Source organism: Aphelocoma coerulescens, chromosome 8, assembly GCF_041296385.1.
Source record: "Aphelocoma coerulescens isolate FSJ_1873_10779 chromosome 8, UR_Acoe_1.0, whole genome shotgun sequence".
In the NCBI taxonomy this organism is placed as follows: Eukaryota; Metazoa; Chordata; class Aves; order Passeriformes; family Corvidae; genus Aphelocoma; species Aphelocoma coerulescens.
Window position 1 is genome coordinate 769,891 of NC_091022.1, and position 18,554 is coordinate 788,444.

The 18,554-nt window shown below is 58.8% G+C and overlaps 1 protein-coding gene and 1 long non-coding RNA gene across 2 annotated transcripts; both read right to left on the reverse strand.

Annotated features, from left to right (window-relative positions):
* Nucleotides 1-8,809: 8,809 nt before the first annotated feature.
* Nucleotides 8,810-10,210, reverse strand: IER5 (immediate early response 5). Its single transcript, XM_069023230.1, has one exon. It carries the CDS (start codon nt 10,090-10,092, stop codon nt 9,379-9,381), a length of 714 nt encoding a protein of 237 aa, XP_068879331.1. The 5' UTR covers nt 10,093-10,210; the 3' UTR covers nt 8,810-9,378.
* Nucleotides 10,211-10,626: 416 nt separating this feature from the next.
* LOC138113938 (uncharacterized) lies at nt 10,627-15,273 on the reverse strand. Its single transcript, XR_011152395.1, has 3 exons — nt 13,053-15,273; nt 11,940-12,100; nt 10,627-11,133 (listed from the first exon to the last, which is right to left on the reverse strand). It is a non-coding gene; the product is annotated as an uncharacterized lncRNA (long non-coding RNA).
* Nucleotides 15,274-18,554: the final 3,281 nt, after the last annotated feature.

Below are 18,554 nucleotides of genomic sequence, written 5' to 3' on the forward strand. Positions count from 1 at the left end.
CAGCTTTCCCAGGGGACACTGGCACTAAACCCGGCCCCGAAGCACGGACACAGCCTTCGGCGCTCACTTGCACAGCAAGCTGCCCGCCGGATTTGGAGAGGCACCAGGCTGTCAACCCACAATCCCTCCCACCAGAGCCGGGCGTTTTGAAGCACATCTGATGATGGATGGGCAGTGCCCTTGTTCCCACGGAGATAAGCACCACTGGCTGCCATCGTGGGAACGCACAGGGCAGAGGAGGAGCAAGAGAGAGGATGATGAGTCTTCTGCCCCTGGCACGGCCAGAGGAATTCACCCTGATTTCCATGCTCGCTCATGCTGGTCCCGAGCAGGAGGCGTGAATCACGGTGCAGGTACTTGTAGGGACAAGTCGCAAGCCACCGGCTCCGGGAAATGACAGCGGCACGTTGCACCTGGCCCGGCCAGCCCTGAACGTGTCCTTACAGACACCAACCCCTCATCCGAACACATGCAGCTGGGTTTGGGCAGCGCTGCCTCGGATGAAGAGCTCCCAGACACCTGAACCTCAAACGAATACCCGAAACAGTGAGGTCTAGGGCAGGGCAGCCACTTAATCTCATGGCGGTGGAGTTCCGTGAGGGCGAAGCCTGGCTCATCCCTTGCCAGGCGATCTGCAGGCTGGCCGGAGGGCCGGAGCCACACGGCATCTCTCAAGGTCACTCCAGCCCCCTCCACTGCTGATCTAACGCGAAGTGACGCGTGGCCGGGCGGGCAGGAGCCGCGGGGGGATGCGCCGGTTGCTTCTGCCAAGCGGCTGCTTCCCTCCGGGATGTGCTCGGCAAAGAGCGCCGGAGCGAGCCACGGCTGAGCACTCGGCCGAGCCCCCACTGCCCCCGGCGCTCCGGAGCTTCTCCGCACCCGGAGACTCTGCCAGCTCTGCCCCGGGAGCTCTGCGGCTCCAGAGACTGCCACGGGCACAAAACCGGGATTGCCGGGCTTCCGCTGAGAGCCGAGAGGGAAGGAGCACGCTGTGGCCGGGCAGCGAGGCGCCGGGGTGGCCTGGGAGGGGACTGACCTTGCCAGCATGGCAGGGTTGGGCTCAGAGCCCGGCCCCGTGCTCGGCTCACCGCGCAGCACACGCTGCCCTACAGCCACTCTCCCTTCCCCAGGGGGGCCTGTGGGGACACGAGAGGTGGCTTCTTCCTCCTGCCACTTGTCAGCCGGTTTATTTTTAACAGCCCTCCCTCCTGCCTGGATATGACCCACCCCGGGAAGTGTCTCCTGGTGCTCTCCCAGCAACAGCCAGCCCTGTGGCACTGCTCAGAGCCCAGCGTGGCTGGTCCCTCCCCACCTGGCCACTGACCAGGGACATCACGTCACACTCTCCTGAGCTGAAGGCAAACGCTTGCTCCTTTGCTGTTTCCAGGAAGGGAATTTCAGTGAGCCCAGCGCAGGGAGCACTGCCAGGGCCAAAGGGAGACAAGGTCATGTGGGAGGCATGTGTCACCCCAGCCACCTCCCTGCAAATTGGCCCTTTATCACAAAATGCACCGATTCGCCCTGGAAAAGCACAACAAGGACAAGGCTGGGAGAAACACAAACTGCAATGGTCACACCAGTGCTATCCTCTAAGGACAGAGCCACGCTCCGAGGAGGAATGGGAGAACAATGTCATGAATATCCGGTGGGGTTTTTACCCAGCTCCCTCCATCCAGCGTTTACACCCTGCTGACATTTGCTTTCCATTAACAGCAAGGCCACAGGGCAGAGACACAGCAATGAAGGAAGTGGCACAGGCTGAGGGGTGATGGGTGCTGCCACGGCCCTTGCCGGGTGCCAGAGCTGGGAAGGCAAGCATGGCACAGGGTAAATCCCTGCTGGAAAACACCAGAGGGGGTTTTGCAACTCTCCCTGGCCAGCCATGCCGCATCACAGAGGAGGGAATCATAGAATGGTCTGGGCTGGAAGAGACCTTAAAAGATCCAATCCTCCTGCCGTGGGCAGGGACACCCTCCTCTACCTCAGGTTGCTCCAAGCCCCATCCAACCTGGCCTTGGACACTTCCAGGGATGGGGCAGCCACAGCTTCTCTGGGCAACCTGTTCCAAAGAACAGAAAGAAAAGTCCCGGTTCCGTCCCCTGTCTGTCCTTCTGTCCCTCCTGCCTTCCCATGGGAGCTGTGCCTTCCTCCGGACGCGACTCCTCCCAGCCTCCCCGCCGTGTCAAGGGCTCATGGGGTCAAATATTCCCACCAGAGCACACAGGGCTGCAAACGGGCAGTGGCCAGCTCTGCTCTCCCCACACCCCTGCCCTGGGGGCTTTCCATCCACTCAGCCGTGGGTTGGGGGCAAGTTTAGGCTGCAGGGGTTCCTCTCTCACCCCAGAGAGGTGAGGGTATCCCACTGCCCCTCACAAGGTGCCCATTCCCACAGGACTGTAGATGCTTGTCACTGTTGCACTCTGACTCCTGTAAAACGCTGCCCTGGCCCAGTTCTGGGCAAAAAATCACATCAGTTTCTCCTGCCTGATTTGTTTGCCATGGAGATGGAGCACTGCACTGCTCCCACAGCCTCCTTTCACCCAGTCGAGGCAAGGCAGGGATATTCGGCACCCTCAGCACTGTGCCTTGGGGCAAACCCGCATCCTGCCCTGGCTCCCAGCTTGGCACTTCCACCAGCACACCCTGCCACCACCCGTGGTGGATGGCAGCAGTGGGGATGGAGGGCCCTGTGTGCTGGCAAAGCCCACCTGCCTGCACTGCTCGATGCCCAGGTCAGCGGGAAGAAATCCGAGGAACTGAGGGGGACACGGCTGCAACAGCCACTTCCTCTCTATTTTTCCTAGAGGTGCTCCAGCCACGCTCTAGCTGGGACCCCGGCTCCACTTGGGACAGCGTCTGGGGGGATCGGCTGCTGCTGTGCCACACTGCCAGCATCCCCTGCTTACTCCAGGAAGGGAGCAGGGCACCACGTCCGCCAGATCCCCCAGCCCGGGGCTGAGGGGAGCAGACACCCACAGGACTCCCACAGACCGAGCTTGGGGCAGCACTGGGGCTCCCACCTCTGCATCCCGCTCTGGCCATGCTCCCTGCTTCCTGCTCTCTCTCCCCTTTCCTGCCTCTCCCAGCCCACCCTCCAGATTTCCGAGCGAGCCGTGTCCTTCCTGCCCTTCCCAGCAGGGCCGGCATGTCCCATCCGCCCAGCCAGCCGTCTGCTTCTCCATTTCCCTCCCCGTTCTCCAGACCTCGCGCCTCTGGCTTCCCCCGCTCCGCCTGAGCCGGGACCGCAGGGCTCCGCTGGCAGGGTGGAGGCCGGGGCTTGCCAAAGCAAACAGCACACCAGGAGGAGGAGGAGGAGGAGGGCGGCCGAGACCGGAGCAGGCAAAGGGCAGAGTCCACCAGCGGACCCTGCCGCAGCTCCGGGGTGGGGAGGTTCCTTCCCCTCGCTTTCCAAATGCTCCGGGTTGGCTCCGTGCAGCCTGAGCTTGGCAGGCAGCGGGAATCGGGGGAATCCTTGTCTGAGCAGAGCCCGGGATGCTGAGCGGCTCCTCGGGGGGCTGAGCACCCCTTGTGCCATCCCTCCTGCGTGTCTGGGGTGGGGGCAGAGCTTCACGGGGTGCAGGAGGCCAAGGGAAAGCGGATCCCGGGCTGGAGTTCTCCTGCAAGCAATTTAAAGCAAGGTCTTTTCCTCCCGCTCTGCTCACTGCCAGGAAAAGCAGCAGGAAAATATTTCCCTGGGAATTGTTTTTGTTCCTTCCTCTGTGTCTGTACGCATGAAGCTCTCCTCCGCCTTGGACATGCCTCAACCTGTCCCGAGGCTCAGATTAATCCCCTGCACCACCAGGGACGACAGCTGAGGTCAGACGCTGTCAGCAGAGGCGAAGAGGAGAAGGAGAAGGAGGAGGAGGAGGAGGAGGAAACCTTCCCCCTAGGAAACCACATTCGTTCCCAACCAGAGCAGCGAGCATGAAAACAGACAGCCCTGGCTGCTTCTCCCGAGCAGGAGATCACCCTGCAGCACAGCAGCACACCGGAGCATCCCGCAGCACAGGGACACCCGCTGCTGCAGCAACGCGGCAGAGCCTAAAGTCTGGCTTAAGAGTAAGGCTGGTCTGAGCCGGGGTAGCTGCAGGCAGCAAATCCATCAGCAGCCAGGCAGGTCACAGCACGTCAGTGCTTTTGTGGGCACACAGGTGCCCAAAACCAGGTCAGTGACAGCCAGTACCTCTGCTGGTGGAGAAAGGTCTGGCTGGCCTCCTTGGCTGCGGCTGCAGCAAAGGGAAAAAGGATGAGCTGTCCCCCTCGGCTGCACCGGAGGAGCGAGCGCTGGGCCACAAGAGCCAGCCCAGATGCCCACAGGCAGCTCTCAGCACCCCACTGCCCGCCCGGCACAGAAGCCAGGAGGAAAGGAAAGTGGGAAAATTAGGATAGAGGGAGCGGGCATCCACCTCAAAGCCAGTCCTTCGGTGTGCAAAGCGCTCAAGCACCACCTCAGAGCAACTGGGAGAAAGTCGGGAGAGCTCAGCTCCAGTAAATGATGCTCCTCAGCCCCTTCCCAGGCAGTTCACCTCCCTCTCCCCCCCTTTCCCCCTTTGCCTCGCGTGAGTGCTTGGGAAATAAACGATGACTATTTGCCTGCAGCTCTAAGCCCTTCCCTCCCCCTCTCCCCAGGCTCCATCACCAATAAATCACCCCGCTGGGAGAGAGGGCCAGAGGAAACCAGAGGCACAAAACCTCAAACAGAGCCTTTTTCCCCCCCCTGCTCTCCCAAGCAGCTCTGCATTTCATTAGGCGGCCAGGCCAGCCCTCGCCCAGCTGGGGAGAAGGAGGGAGGGGAGGGGGGCCCCTCAGGGTTTGCATGTCAGGAGCAGAAATCACAACCAGAAGACCGGGAGAAGGGAGTTGTTTGTGTTTGTCGCTCATCCCGGTGTTTGCCTGGCCCTGACCCTGCCTCCGGGAACCGCGCTGGCCTGGAATAGCTCCCTTCCATTGGGATCCCTCCTTGCCAAGGCAGCTCTGGGCACCTTCCAGCCAGCTTCTCTCCACTCCAGCCATCCCCGTGCGGTGCCAACTCCTCTCTCTGCCCCACTCCAACCTCTCAAAGGATCCTCCTTGGAATAGGAGTTTTCCATGAGCCTTAGCCCTGCCAGCAAGCTCCACCATCTTCCCCCTCCCCCTGGGCTGGACCACCCTGCCCAGGAAAACACGGAGCCTCTCCCTGCTCCCCTGCCATAACCCCCCAGCCCGCCGGGAATCGGGGAGGGGGGGTCCCCACGCCCACCCTAAATATATATTGGCAGAGCATCGCCGGCAAGCACAGTACATTGGAGACAGATGCAAGCCCCGCAGCGGCACGGGGGATCCAGGCGTGCCTCTCGTCAGCCTTTGGAATTGTCATTTAAGCACGCAGTGCTGTGCCAAAGTACCCCCGCATCCCTCCTTCCCCAAAAAGGGGGTCCTGGGGTTCAGCCTTTGGCGAAGCTTCCCGCCAGGGCTGCTCTGGTGCCCCCGAGCTCCCTGGGCAGAGAGAGGCCCCAGGAGGAGCAGCCCCCAGGGATGCTCCCGTACGCCCCGGCTCCCCAGGCAGGGAGAGGCCCCGGCAGGCACAGCCCCGCTGCTGGCCTGCCTCCCGCCTTCCTCCCAGCAGCTTGCCGGATTCCTGAGCGCTGACACAGGATGCTGCCGCAGTGAGTGTGCAGAACCTTCCTCCCCTTCCCCTGCCCCAGGAGAGGAGGGATGGGCGGGTGATGCCGGGTTGCATCAGGCCAGGAGGGAGCGAGAGCGGCCGGAGTGAAACGCGGAGCCTCCTGCGAATCCCTGGCTGCCCGTCGGCTCCCAGCCCCGAGGGCTTCCCCCAGCCCCTGCTGGCACCTGGCCCGGGCCAGACACCTTTGAAGGCCGGGACGATTCACACTGCTGACACTCCCTTATTGGCGAGAGCCGGTTTAAAGCCATTTCCTCTCCCCAGAAGGTGTCCCTGAGGAGAGCCGCAGCTCACCCGCCCGGAGCTGCAACCAGGGATTGCTCCTGGATGATTACAGCAGGAGAAAAGTGAAAGCCTGCTGCCTGCCCTCCTTCCCAAGCATCATCCTGGCAGCCCAGCTGCCACGCTCCCTCTGCCAGCATCTATCCCACCCTCCGGCTGCGCTAAAGGATTTTCCCAGCACTTCTCCTTTCCCATGGGACCTGACCCTAACTGGGGGAAGGGCAGCAGCCGAGGACAGTGCTTCCAGCAGCTCGTTACTATTCTAGGAAGGGTAGGATCCTGCCATCTTCCCATTAAGTCATATCCTCCTCGACCCGGTGAGGCAGTTTCCATAGGAGTCACCCTCTCTCCCAAGTGATGGAAGTTTTTATTTTTATCTGGCTTATTTATGCACTTCTCTTCCCTCCTTCGGCGTTTGCCTGGGCGGTGAGTTTGGGTCATTAGCCTCAGCTCGAGCTCATTCCCTGTCCTTGCTCAGCTGTCCCATCTCTCACCCTCATCTCTGTAGCACTGCGAGTAGAAGAAAAAGTCCAGGGGTTGAAGCAACACAACAGAACAGATGAGTTAAGGAAAACAGACCCAGCTCAGGTAAAATTGATTACAGGAATTGGAGGAAAAAAAAGGTACTGGGTGAGTAAAAATTAAATCAGAGCCAAAAAATTGGTTCCAAAAGTAACACAGTGTCATTATTAAGGATCTTTTTAGATTTGAGGCTGGTCTGATCCAGACCCCTCACCAGAGCAGGAAACTTTAACCAGAGCTCACCAGCAGCTATCCCATCTCCGTCATTTTTTTCCGTCCCCCTCAGCCACAGCAGCCAGAGGCTCCCTGGGAACACGCACGTCCCAGGGAGCAAACCCCACACGTCACGAAAACACAGCCACGGGAGCAGGCGAGGTGTGCGTCGGAGCAGCAGATGAAGCTGGGCCGGGTCTTTCGGGGACACGGCTCCGTGGCCGTGAGCCGGGAAGGGAGAACTGGCTCACCTCAGGTAGCTCCACGGGAGGTCACACGAGCCCGAGGGAGCTGCGTGGGCATCTGTGGGCAGCCTCTGCCCTGTTTGCAGAGGCCAGCAGCAATTAAGCTGTTGCACAACTCTGGAAGACAGAAGATACGAGCGCTCCTGGGTGTTCTGTGCCAGAGGGAGGTTGGGTCTTGTCTGCGTAGGGACACCAGGGCCACACGAACCAGTAAGACCAGGTGATCTTCCAGGGGTTGGATGCCCAGAAAACCTTTGGAAATGCCAAGATCAGGAGTGCCCCCGTCCCATTTCAGGACTTGGAAGCTGGGCAAAACCATCCACTGCCACGGAGACTGTTGGTGGACAAGCAGAAGGACAAACTTGCTCCCCCACGGCCCTGGGAGGGAAGCTGTGCTGGTGCAAGAGCAGGAGGCTGTTTCCATCCTGGCTTCTGACCCTCAGAGCAAAGTGCTTCCTGAGGGAGCAGGAGAGCTGGGGCATAGTCCTCCGTAGCCATCCTCCTTCTCCTGTTCTCCTCTTACTGGAGAGATCCTGAGGTGACCTTGGCTCCCTTGTGAGGGGAGTGAGAGTGGGGGGCTTCTCCTGGAGAGCACCTGTACAAGTGAAGCAGGGACAGTGCCTTCCCATCACCTCCCAAAGGACAGCAAGTGAAAAGAAACATCTCATCACACCCCTTTTCCTTGTGTCATCTACCAGACTGAAATTGTGTGTCACCATTAGGTGCAATTACCTAGAAAACTAAGGTAGGACTTTTGCTTTTACCTAAGCATAGGGAGCTGTTAAATTGTACACAAAGTAGTAGAGCTGCCTCACAGCCACCCCAGGCCAGGCAGCTTCTCCTAATCTCTCCCCTTCCCCCCATCCCTTTGGGATGACCCAGCCCAACACCTCCAGTTCTCACAGAAACAAGGTGTAAAAACCCCATTCTGCCCTCTGTTTGGGGCAGCACCACTCCCCACACACCTATTCCAGCACAGAGAAAGCAGGGAGCAGAGACCCTCGTCCTGGTCACTTCTCATCTCCCACCCTAAACAGGCTCCCAAGGTTCAGCCAGATATTCCAGGCTGCATTTCACAGCACACAAACACCTTCGACTTGCCAGAGACGCAATTCTCAGTTGAAAAGTTCATTAATTAGGAGCAAAGAAGCCTCTAGTGAATCTTCTAGCAAGAAGCAAGGGAAAAAAAAAAATTCCCCCACAATTCAGTCTAATTACAACGCCTTGGGGCGCTCCAGTCACTGTGAAGCCGAGGCCAAACTTTCCTCCCCACCCCTAAGAGGAGGAACTTTAACCCAGTTATAGTTTTACTGATAATGGAAGAGAAAAAAAAAAAAAACCCTCCTGATATTTATCATTTGAACTATTCTGCAAGTAACAGCAAAGAGCAGGCACTGAAAAGCACTTCTTGCAGAGCAGTAGCTGTGTTCTACTGGGTAGAATCCGCTCACACAGCCCCAGCCCGCAGCTCCAAGCAGGCAACGCTGGAGGCCAGTGCTCGGGCCGGCTGTGCCACAGGCCCGGTCAAACTGCACCCAGCTGCTCCTCGGGGATTTAGCAACCGCTTTCCACCCACAGACAGTGACTTTGCACATTAGGTACTTTCAGAGCAAGACCTCAAACGCCACGGCAGCTCCAGCCCCGGGAAGAGGCAGGCTGTAGCCAGAAGAGCAGTGGGAGCACCTGGAAGATCCTGGGAAGGACTCCAGGCATCCTGACATAAGTTCCCTTTCTTCCCCAGCTCCCAGAAGAGCTGGACTCCAACCCACCCCAAGCCTCTGGCGAGGCTGGGTGGATCCAGCCACAGACATGCAGAACCACACCCCGGCTGCTGCCTGCCCTCCTCCCCCTCGAGCCAGCGGGGCACAAACAGGAACTAGGCTCATACAGTTGAAAATATTTAATACGTGTTGTACACGTAGAATTACATTTTATACAAAACATGATACATCACTGAAGGAGAACACTGTACAAAATTCCCTACGGGAGCCCCAAGCCTTTATACAACAAAGACCGGGAGTTACCAAGCCTAACAAACAGGCTCAAGGACTTTCCGTCAGAGCGTCTGTAAACTTCGTTCCTCTCAATAAACACTTTTAAAAAGCACCATGTAATAGTTCTGACCTAAACCTTTCCAAAATAGAGACTTTATTTAATAAATTTAATACTTTCCAAGCTTAAAATATCACCCGCCGGGAGCGCCCCTCGGGTCGGCGGCAGCCGAGGAGCCTCCCCCGGGCGCCGGGGAGGGCGGCGGCTCTGCCGGGAAGGGGAATTCCGGGAGGGCAGGGCCGGGGGCGCTCCCAGGGCGGGTGCCGGCAGCCGGGACCCGGCGCGGAACGGGGAAGTGCTGCCGCTGCTGCCCCGCGGTCCCTCCCGTGCCGCGGCGCGGGGCGGGTGTCACCTCCGGGCCCCCCGGCCCGCGGCGGGGAGCCAGTCTCTGCGGCCGGGCCATCAGAAGGCCACGATGGCCGTGCTCCAGGGGTTGAGGGTCCGCAGCACCGGCTCGTCGCAGCAGATCTGTCCCGGCTCGGCCGCCGCCTCGGCGGGCGCTGTGCCCGACGCCGCCTCGCCGCCGTCCATGGGCGGCCGCCGCCGGCTCTTGGGCTCCTTGCTGAGCAGTCCCGAGAAGCTGGAGCCGAAGATGCTGATGAGGCTGGCCACGTTGCCCGTCTCCATGTCCTCCTGCTCGCCCGGCGGCGACGGCGGCGGCGGTGGTGGTGGCGGCGGCTCCTCTTCCTCGCGGCGGGGCTTCTTCACCGGGGAGCCCGCCTGGCCGCGCTCGCCGGCGCTCCGCTTGCGGGGGCAGTGCGGCGGCGGGGGGGCCCCGGCGCAGCCCCCGCGGTTCTCCTCGCCGCAGCAACAGCGCCGCGGCCGGGGGCCCTGGCAGTCCGTGCCCGCCTCGTCCTGCGGGGGCGGCGGCGGCGGCTCCTCGGCCGCCCAGGCGGCGGTGCGGGGCGGCGGCTCCTCCTCGGGGTGGCCGGCGGCCGCGGGGGGCGGCTCGGGCGGGCAGCCCGGCTCGCTCAGGTAGACCTGCCGGGCGCTGCGCAGCACCAGCGACACCAGGAGGTTCTTGTGCAGCTTCAGGCCGCCGCGCTGGCCCCGCGCGCTGTAGATCTTGCCCAGTGAGATGCTGACGATGCGATGCGCTTCCAGCTTGAACTCCATGGGGAAAACCGGTGGGCGAAGGGGGGAAGAAAGGAAAAAGAAAGAATTTAAAAAAAAAAAAAAATCCGCGCTGGCCGAGGGGACCCGCACGGCAACCCCCACTCCGCACGCCGCCCCTTCGCGCCGCAGACTGAGCGAGCCTACGCGCCCGCCCGCCTTTTATACCGCCCCCGCCTCGGCCAATCAGAGCGCGCCGCCGGCCGCTCCAACCGCCGGCTGGCCCCCGCGCGCGCGCGCCGGCCAATGGCGGCGCAGGGCAGCGCGTTCGAAAGCTCGCCCCGCGGAGAGGGCTCTTAAAGCGGCAACGCCAGCGCGCCGCGCGGAGTGGGGCCCACCGCAGCGGCGGCTCTCTGCTCCCCCCGCGGGCCCGAGCGGAGCGGCGGACAGCGCCGGGAGGTTTGGCCAAAGCCATGGAAACGTTCCTGGGTGGGGGGGGGAACCCCGAACGAAACAAATCAAACCAAGCACAGCCCCCGTTTTGTCAGGCTAGGAATGTTTCCCGCAGTTTCAGCCCATCTCTGGTGTCTTATCGTGCTGGAGAAGGAGCTGGTGCTGGTGTTGGCTGGAGGGGGAAGTGTGCCTTTGATCTTTCAAGGAAAATCTGCCCTGACGTGGAGCAGAAAGCCATGCCTGCCCAGCTGCCAGGCGGAATTCTGCTCCAGGGGTCCGGCAGTGAAGCTCACAGAAAGCCCGGGGCAGAGAGGAAAATCCACAACAGGGTTGGGAAGGGCTACAAGGGAGGATAAAAAGGGGTGGGAAGGGCCACAGGGGAGGGCGGGGGAGGGCGACAGGCCACCAGCATCTCCAAGGGTGACAGGGACCATGGCAAACTGGAGCACTTTGTTTGGGAACCGAAACCTCACTTGGCTGTAGCTGTGAAGGCTGGTGGCAGGAGCAGTCAGGTGGCTGGGGGCCACAGGGGACAACGCAGTTACCCCCAGACACAGCTCCAGGCACTGGGGAAGCCTCCAGGAGAGCTTGGAGGGCATTTCAGAGATTGGAGTGCGATCCTTCCTCCTTCCACTGAGGACTAACCACCATCTGCAAGCAGAAAATAAGTGAAAGGGCCTAAAGTTAAGGAAGTTCAATGTGCTGCCCCAGAGTATCAGTTTCCACCCCCGGCTGACACATAACTCGCTTCTATCCCTTTCTTCCCAAGGGATTAATCCACAGACTCCCCCAAAGGAAAGCCACAGCCTGTCATGATGTTTTATTGGCAGGACCTGTCACCACGTCCTGGCTTTCTGGAAGGACAAAGGGGTGGCTGGTCACAGAGGTAACAAAAAACAGGTGAAGATGAAGCCACACCAACATATAGTTGACATAGCAAGAGCCTTCTTCAAAAAACAAACAAAACAAAAACCAACCACACTCAGGACAAACGTATGTTTTCCTCCTGGTTAAACACAGGTGGAAAACCTCAAATGCCACTCTCTGGGTGTTGGACACAATGGCATGTCAGCCTGGGTGTTGACATCTCAGAATGCCCACCCGTCCTTCGCCAAACCTGCCATGCTCCATCTGAAGTGACCAGACCGGAGCATGCTCAGCCACACAGCCCGAACGCCAGCCAAAACAGCCAGGCCCAGCTTTCCCCACAGGCAAGGAGTCCCACAAGCAAAAGCCCAGCTTAGCCCAGACCAGGGAGAGCCTCTCCTGGCTACAGGGAGCGGGGCTGTCCCCTCCACACCCGGCGTGGGAGGCCGGAGGGACGCGAGCTCCAGCGGTGGGAACCGAGGGTTTCCAGACCCGCCAAACCTGCTCCCCACACCTCGGAGGGCCAGCAACACCCTGTCCTAAGCCCTCGGGTCAGTCTAACCAGCCAGGGCAGGTCTGGGCTCGCGTGCCTGGGACTGCAGCCACGGCTCCTCACCCGCAGCCAGCACATCTGCCCACCACCAGTGTCCCCTCGGTGGCACAGCGTCGGCCGTGCCCCTGGGAAATGCATCACCAGCTCCGGGACTGCTGTTTGCAGGATCTGGGCACCTGTGTCTTCAGCAGAAGTAACCTGGGACAGAAAGATTGAATACATCTCAGCTGGGCATATCCCAGCTCAGGGATGAAAAGCAGCAGTGCAAAGTCATCAGACCGGCTGGAAAAAGCCCAGCGCAGGTGGAGGAGGCACGGCGTGGGAGCCCTGCTGGGTGAAGATGCCTGGATCCGAGCGGATTGACCTGTTCTGCCGCTCACCACCTCACCCTGATGGCATGAGGCACCATTTCTCTCCAGTCACTGCGTTTTGGCTGCTACCCTGCCTAGGAACAGGTGGGCCAGCAGCCTCCCCCTGCCCTGTCCAGGACAGGGATGGGTACTGAGCGGTCCCACATCCCTCTGAGTGCTCAGACAGAGCACCGGCAGGGAGAAGCAGAGGTGCAGAACGTCAGGCAGCAGAGCTTGTACCCAGTACCGCGGGTTTCGCCCACCAACGCCATGCCTGGTGTCAGGCACAACCATCAGCACGTCATTCCCGGGGCACCAAAGCCCTGCCTCGACATCTGCCCTGCCCCTGCCTGCTCCGCGTGCCCTTCGCAAGGAGATGGGGTGCTGGTTCGCTTTCCCTCGGAGGGACCCACGGAAGAGGCCGGCCGGAGAGGACGGGCAGCAGCGCAGGCAGAGGCAGCAGCGCAGGCGGAGGCAGCAGCCGGTTGAAGCCAGGCAGTATTTTGGTGGCAGCCCCGCCGTTCCCTCCCAGGCTGATGTCATGCTTTAGTAACTTTGAGGCCGAGTCACATGGCAGCTTCTGAGGTCAGCGCCTGGGGTGGCTTTGTCTGCCTGCCTTGTGCCTGCCCCGGGCTCCTCCTGCCTGCCCCGGAGCGGCCCCGCTGGCGGTGACCCCGCTGGGGCCGCCCTCGGAGCGGGGCCATCTCCCGACCTCCGCGGCTCGGCATCCCCGTGCTTCCCACAGCCGGGCGCTGCGTGGGAGCCTCGCTGGGAGCTGCATCCCGGAGAGGCGGACGCACCCCCCGTCCTTCCATCTGCCCGCGGCGTGGACACTGCCCCGCACCCCTGCGGGTCAGCGGGGGATACGGGAGAAGGAGGCGGAGGGAAAGGGTGTGACCGGGCGCTCTAATCTCCTCATGTGATCCAGCCGGGTTGGAAGGGGTTTGACGAACAATTAACAATCCTCCGGCTCAGCTGCCGTTTCCCGAAATAGCTCCGGCAGGAGGAGGAGGAGGAGGGCGGCCGGGCTGGCAGGCTGGCAGGCAGACAAAGGTGGCCTCTCCGCCAGCAGAGCTGCAGCCGGCGGCGCGGCCGGCACGGCGGCGAGGAGGCAGCCCCGGGGCTGGGCAGCGGGGAGCCCACGGCCCCACCTGGAAGGGAAAACAATGCGACATGAAAGCAGCTCGAGGGAGGAAGCAGCTTGTGGTACAAACTAATAATTGGAGAGGGCTGCGCACACCACCGGCTTTTTTGGAGGCGTTTAAATTCACCCTCGCCGCCGAGCAGAGGAGGTCGGCGCCGGGAAGCTCGCTGGGGATTCGTGCGGTTGCATCTTGGCCGGGGGATGCTGGGGCTGTGCGCCGGCTGCCTGCAGCCCCCGGGCCCGGCTGCGCCCCGTCCCGGCACGGCCATCTGGCGCCCAGCACGGCCACCCCGACCTGCGGCCGCGGGATGAGGATGTGGTTAGCGAGATCCTGTTCCGACAGCGGCGCCTGTCCCCCTCCCCAGCCACCCGCCAGCCCCTCGCTGTCACCAAATGTGCGGCCCAGGCCCCAGGGAGAAGGAAGCCAGATGCAGTGAGGAGTGGAAAACCCTCCGGCTAGGATGGACGGTGAAATTAGGGTCTCCTCAAAGCACATGCTGGCTGTCCTAGTGCCACTGCAGCGCACGGACTCCTCGCTCTTCAGTTCGGACCAGGACCCATGGGTTAGACCCTTCCTCGGAGGAGGATGGGAACAAATCAATCCAAAGTCCCTCATCACCAGCGGTGCTGAGGCAAAAGCCTTCGCACCAACAGCTGCCTGGAGCAAAAACAGAGCTTCAGGACAGCCAAAGCCCCAGGGAGATTCAGGCGCGTCCCCAGTGATTGCTGACGCAAACGAAACAGGACAGGGAGGAACACTTCCAAATGGGAATCTGTCCACAGCTTGAGTTCATTTCTGGATGGGAATAAACATCTAAATTGTGAGGCACCCAGGCAGAGCTCAGGAGGAAGAGGAGGGAGGTTGTCTGTGGTTGGGTTTTTTTTCCCAGAAAAATCAACTATTCACATGGACGCAGTCTGGACCTGCCACAATCGGATATTGGTAACTAATCCCCCAGGGTTCCCAACTGCTCCGGTTTATCCTTGATGGAGATAAGGTCAGAAGAGCTGGGAAACATCCCAAAACACAGCCAAGAGAGCTGAACACTAATCGCTGATGAATGAAAGCCAAACACAAGCGAAACAAATACAAACAAATCAATACAGACCTAAACCCGAAGGGGAGGAAGCAGCTCCCTCAGCTTCTGAGAGCGCTGCAACACCCGCCCCAAAACCACAGTGAGGTGTGAGCCTGCAGCACAGCCATGTACTAGAAAGCAAAGGGGGTTTCCAGGGTTAAAACCCCCTTCCCACAGCAGAGATTATAGTGCTGATGTCCCAAGCAGGCAGGACTCTCTCCTACACATCTTTTTTTCTTTTTTTTTATTCACCAGTGGTCTGGGATTCCCCCTTCTCCCCCTACACAAATGATTTAAAAATTCCCTTCCCTCACTCTGAGCCACTGGCTTGGGACTTCCCTCTCTTTCCCTGGAGAACTGTGACCTGTCCCTCTGCCCATCAGATATCCTGCTACTCCTCCAGCAGCCTCTCCAAACACAAAGAGGGGGGGGGGAAAAATCCCACTCCCAGCTATCAGCTTCTTCAGGCAGCTGTTTCCCTTGGAAAAACGTGACCTCACATCTTTCAGAGGTTTACGGTCCTGGTTTGGGTTTCCTGGGGAAAAAAATGCATTTATTTGTCTGGGGTTTCCTATCAGACAACCCTTCTATTGTAGTCCACCTTCCTGTATGGTTTTTTCCCTCTCTGATATGCCTGCAATGGGTCCTGTGCCACTTCCAAAGCCTGCCTCGTGTCCAGGGGATAAAGAAGCAGGACAGCCCAGCAAAGCCCATGTTTTGCGCTGGAGAGATTTGCTCCCCGGCAAACTCTGAGCTGAAGAAGGCGGCAGCCTCGGCGGCTGGGGCTAAACACCTCCAATTAATCACAGCAATTCCGCACGGAGCCAGCCGCAGCCACAGCTCGGCAATCCGCAGGGTACTTCATCTGCCCAAAGGAGTCTCAGCCTAATTATTTTTTCCCCCTCTCCCTGTATCTCAATGTCACCTTCCTTGCAGCCATCGGGCAAATGACAACGGCAGCCCCGTGCACGTCCCAGCGAGCAGATGTGTCCTCAGAGCGGCTGCTGCCCGCTTGGGCGGGATGGGGAGGTGGCACAGTGATGCTCCGGAGCCATGGAGCTGCCTGCTCCGCTCCCCGCTTCCTTCGAGGTCCCCCAGGGGGACCGGGGACCTTGGGACTTGCCAGAAAATCACAGCACCGAGCAGCAGCCACCGCTGAGAGCAGCAAGGGCAGAGCAGATCCTCTGCAAGGGCAGAGCAGATCCTCTCCGTGTCAAATCCCTCCTCCCACCAAGGAAAACTGCGAAATAAAACACGCCAGCAGGCATTGACTGCCTCTGCTCCTGCTGATCTGTGCCCCTTCCCTCTTGAAAGGGCCTTCCTTTGACCACCTTGTCCTTCTCACGGTTTGTGGACAGCCTGGAGCCTGGAGGGGTCATCCATGAACACAGGGATAACGAGGAATTTTATAGGGAAAGGCTGCCTGGGGAAAGTTCCTTCTAATTTCACCCATAACAAGGACTCTGGCAGTCCAGCACCTCACTGCTTCTGCAATTTAACAACCTCCTTTTGAATCCATGCAAGCTCTCAGCATCCCTGGCATCCCATGGCAGGCAATCCCAAGGATTCATCCTGCAGAAAGCAATGCTGCCTTTCCTCAATTTAATTTCCCGTTTTTATCTTCATTAAATGACTGCCCATGCACTGCAAAGAGGAAAACTAATTCTCTTCAGAACAACCCTTATTCTCAATAATCACCCTGCATCTTCCTATGAATTACCACCTTGCATTTGCTCGTTTATGCCATATTTGATGGCATTTTTTCCATGTTTGTCCGCATGCCCAGTCAGGGATCGCAGTCTGTGCCGCACACTCTGTTAGGGACCCACCTGAGAGTAGGGCAGTGCCATGGAACCAGCTCTTTTTAGAAAATGAGAGCCCACAAGGGACAGCCTCCACCACAGGAAAAACTTGGGTCAGGCTTCACCCTTCCCTAGAAAACTGCAAGGCCAAGGAAACCCACTCCATCAGCTCCAGCTGATCCAGGACCTGCTCCATCAGCTTCAGCACCCAGGACCCAAGCTGCCTTCTCAGCAAGGAGCAGTCACCTCCCAGCATCTTTTGTTCTTTTAACGAGCTGGAGCTTTGGTGGCTGTAGGTCACCGTGTCACAGGCTGAGCCTCGGGTCTGTCCCCTTGTGCCTCTCAGGGAAGTCCCCACAGATTTGTAAAAATGAGGTTCAGGAAACACAGAGAGGCCACAAATAGGTAGGATTTGATGAAAACTTCAGGATTTGATGTAAATCCTTGCTGCCCACCAGAATATTTAACTACAGACCAGTGTTTTGTATTGTCATCCCTCTCTTAATCCTCTTAAAACCACCACTGAAAATTTTCAACTATCACTAAAAACGAAAATGAGGAGGAAAACCACCAAAGCATCCGAAACCCTTTATGGCTTCTTCCTTTAGCTGTAAAACCTTTTCAGAGGTGGGGAGGGGGGAAGTCCCCTCTGCTTCTACAAACCCAAATTCAAACCAATCCAGCTTTTGCCCGAGAGGAAAAGCCACCTCTTCCACACCAAATGCACCTTCTTTGCAGCAGGCTAGTACGGGATCACACCCCCCCCACCCCATGCATGTACACACACGCCACAAAGATTTTCCTGATAAAAGTTCCAGGGAGCCCAGCTCTTTCCTGCAGACAGCTGGGATTCTGATGAGCTGGCACTTTTCACAGTGCAGAAATGTTTCATCAGATCTTTCCTGACCAGTTCTGCAGCTGTGTGCTCTGCACCCAGCGCTCCTCTCCCAGCAGGAATCGCTTAGCTGAGCATGCTGAAGAGCTCCCAAAAAACCCCTCGCTGCCTCCAAGCCCCAGATCAGAGCTTCCCATCTGGAATAGCAAAAATGGCCTCATTCTAAAAAATACAAACCGCAGCGTGGTTGGAGTGGCTTTCAGGTGAAAATCTGAATTACTTACTACATCACCTAAATTAATTTCTAGCATCAAAGACCAGGCTGTCTCTTTTATCCCTTGAAAGTTTACAACTTCCCTAGATTTCAGTAAAACTCCTTATTTTCAGCCCTCAACAGCTCTGTGAAGCTTTACACTTTTTTGCAAATGGACTCGATGATCTTAGAGGTATGTTCCAACCTAAGTGATACTGTGATTCTGTAAAAAACAACCATTTTCAAAAGAGTGAATAAAGTGTTCACATAATTTATTGAAGGATTTCTGAAATTCCTGGCTAGTAACTCTAAGAGGCTACAGGACATTTTCCCTTTTCCATTCCCAGTGCAGGTTTCAGGGAACGCACAGGTGGAAGTCACGGGAGGATCATGAGGTTTTGGGGAGCACAAGGTCTTTGTGGGACAGGGACACACAGACTGGACCAGCGACTCCTTGGCACTCCGTTTGTTCCTGGAGGGAACCTCCCATGCTCAGCACACGTTTGGCAAGGACGCCCCAAATCCTCCCGGCGTGGGAAAGTCATCCAAAATTCAGCAAGGAAGGGCCAGCAAATGCCAGCCCTAAAGCTGCCAGCTGTTGCACCACTCCTGGTGTAGGGCTGGCCGGAGCAGGAGGCAGATTTCTCACCCCAAGAACTGCAGAAACCGGTTCAACGTGTGCCACAGCCTTCCCACCCTAGAGTGCGCATGAGGAAAGCTGCTGGAATTGCAAAAGCCGGGTATCCAGTTCCCATGCTGAGGAGGCACCTCTGCACACGGGGCTCGTGCCCGTTCCCTCCGTGAACCGGCACTGCCTTTGCTGGGGATGCTGACCACTGCCACCTTCGGGCAGAGCAGGCCGGGATGTGCTCTTTGGCTAAAATTTGGGGGATTCCTTCTGGCCAAGCCTCTGCAAAATCAACCATCGTGTCCCTTGGGAGTAAGGCAGGGACACCCCTCTGCTGTGCATACGTGGATAGGAACATCTCCCAGCGCTCTGCAGGCATCGTCCCCCTCCTGCCAGCTGCTCCAAGCCCAGGGCTACCTGTGCTCAGCTACTGAAGAGCCCAGAGATTTAAGAGAGGTGGGGATGAGAGAAGAAGGGATCCTTACCCTGGGATGGACAAAACCCAAGCAACACAGGGCTGTTCTCACCCCACACCTAGAGGCAGGAGGAAGGAAGCGGTGC

Coding starts and splice junctions, on each gene's coding strand:
- IER5 (XM_069023230.1), bottom strand. CDS start 10,092: ATGGAGTTCAAGCTGGAAGCGCATCGCATCGTCAGCATCTCACTGGGC.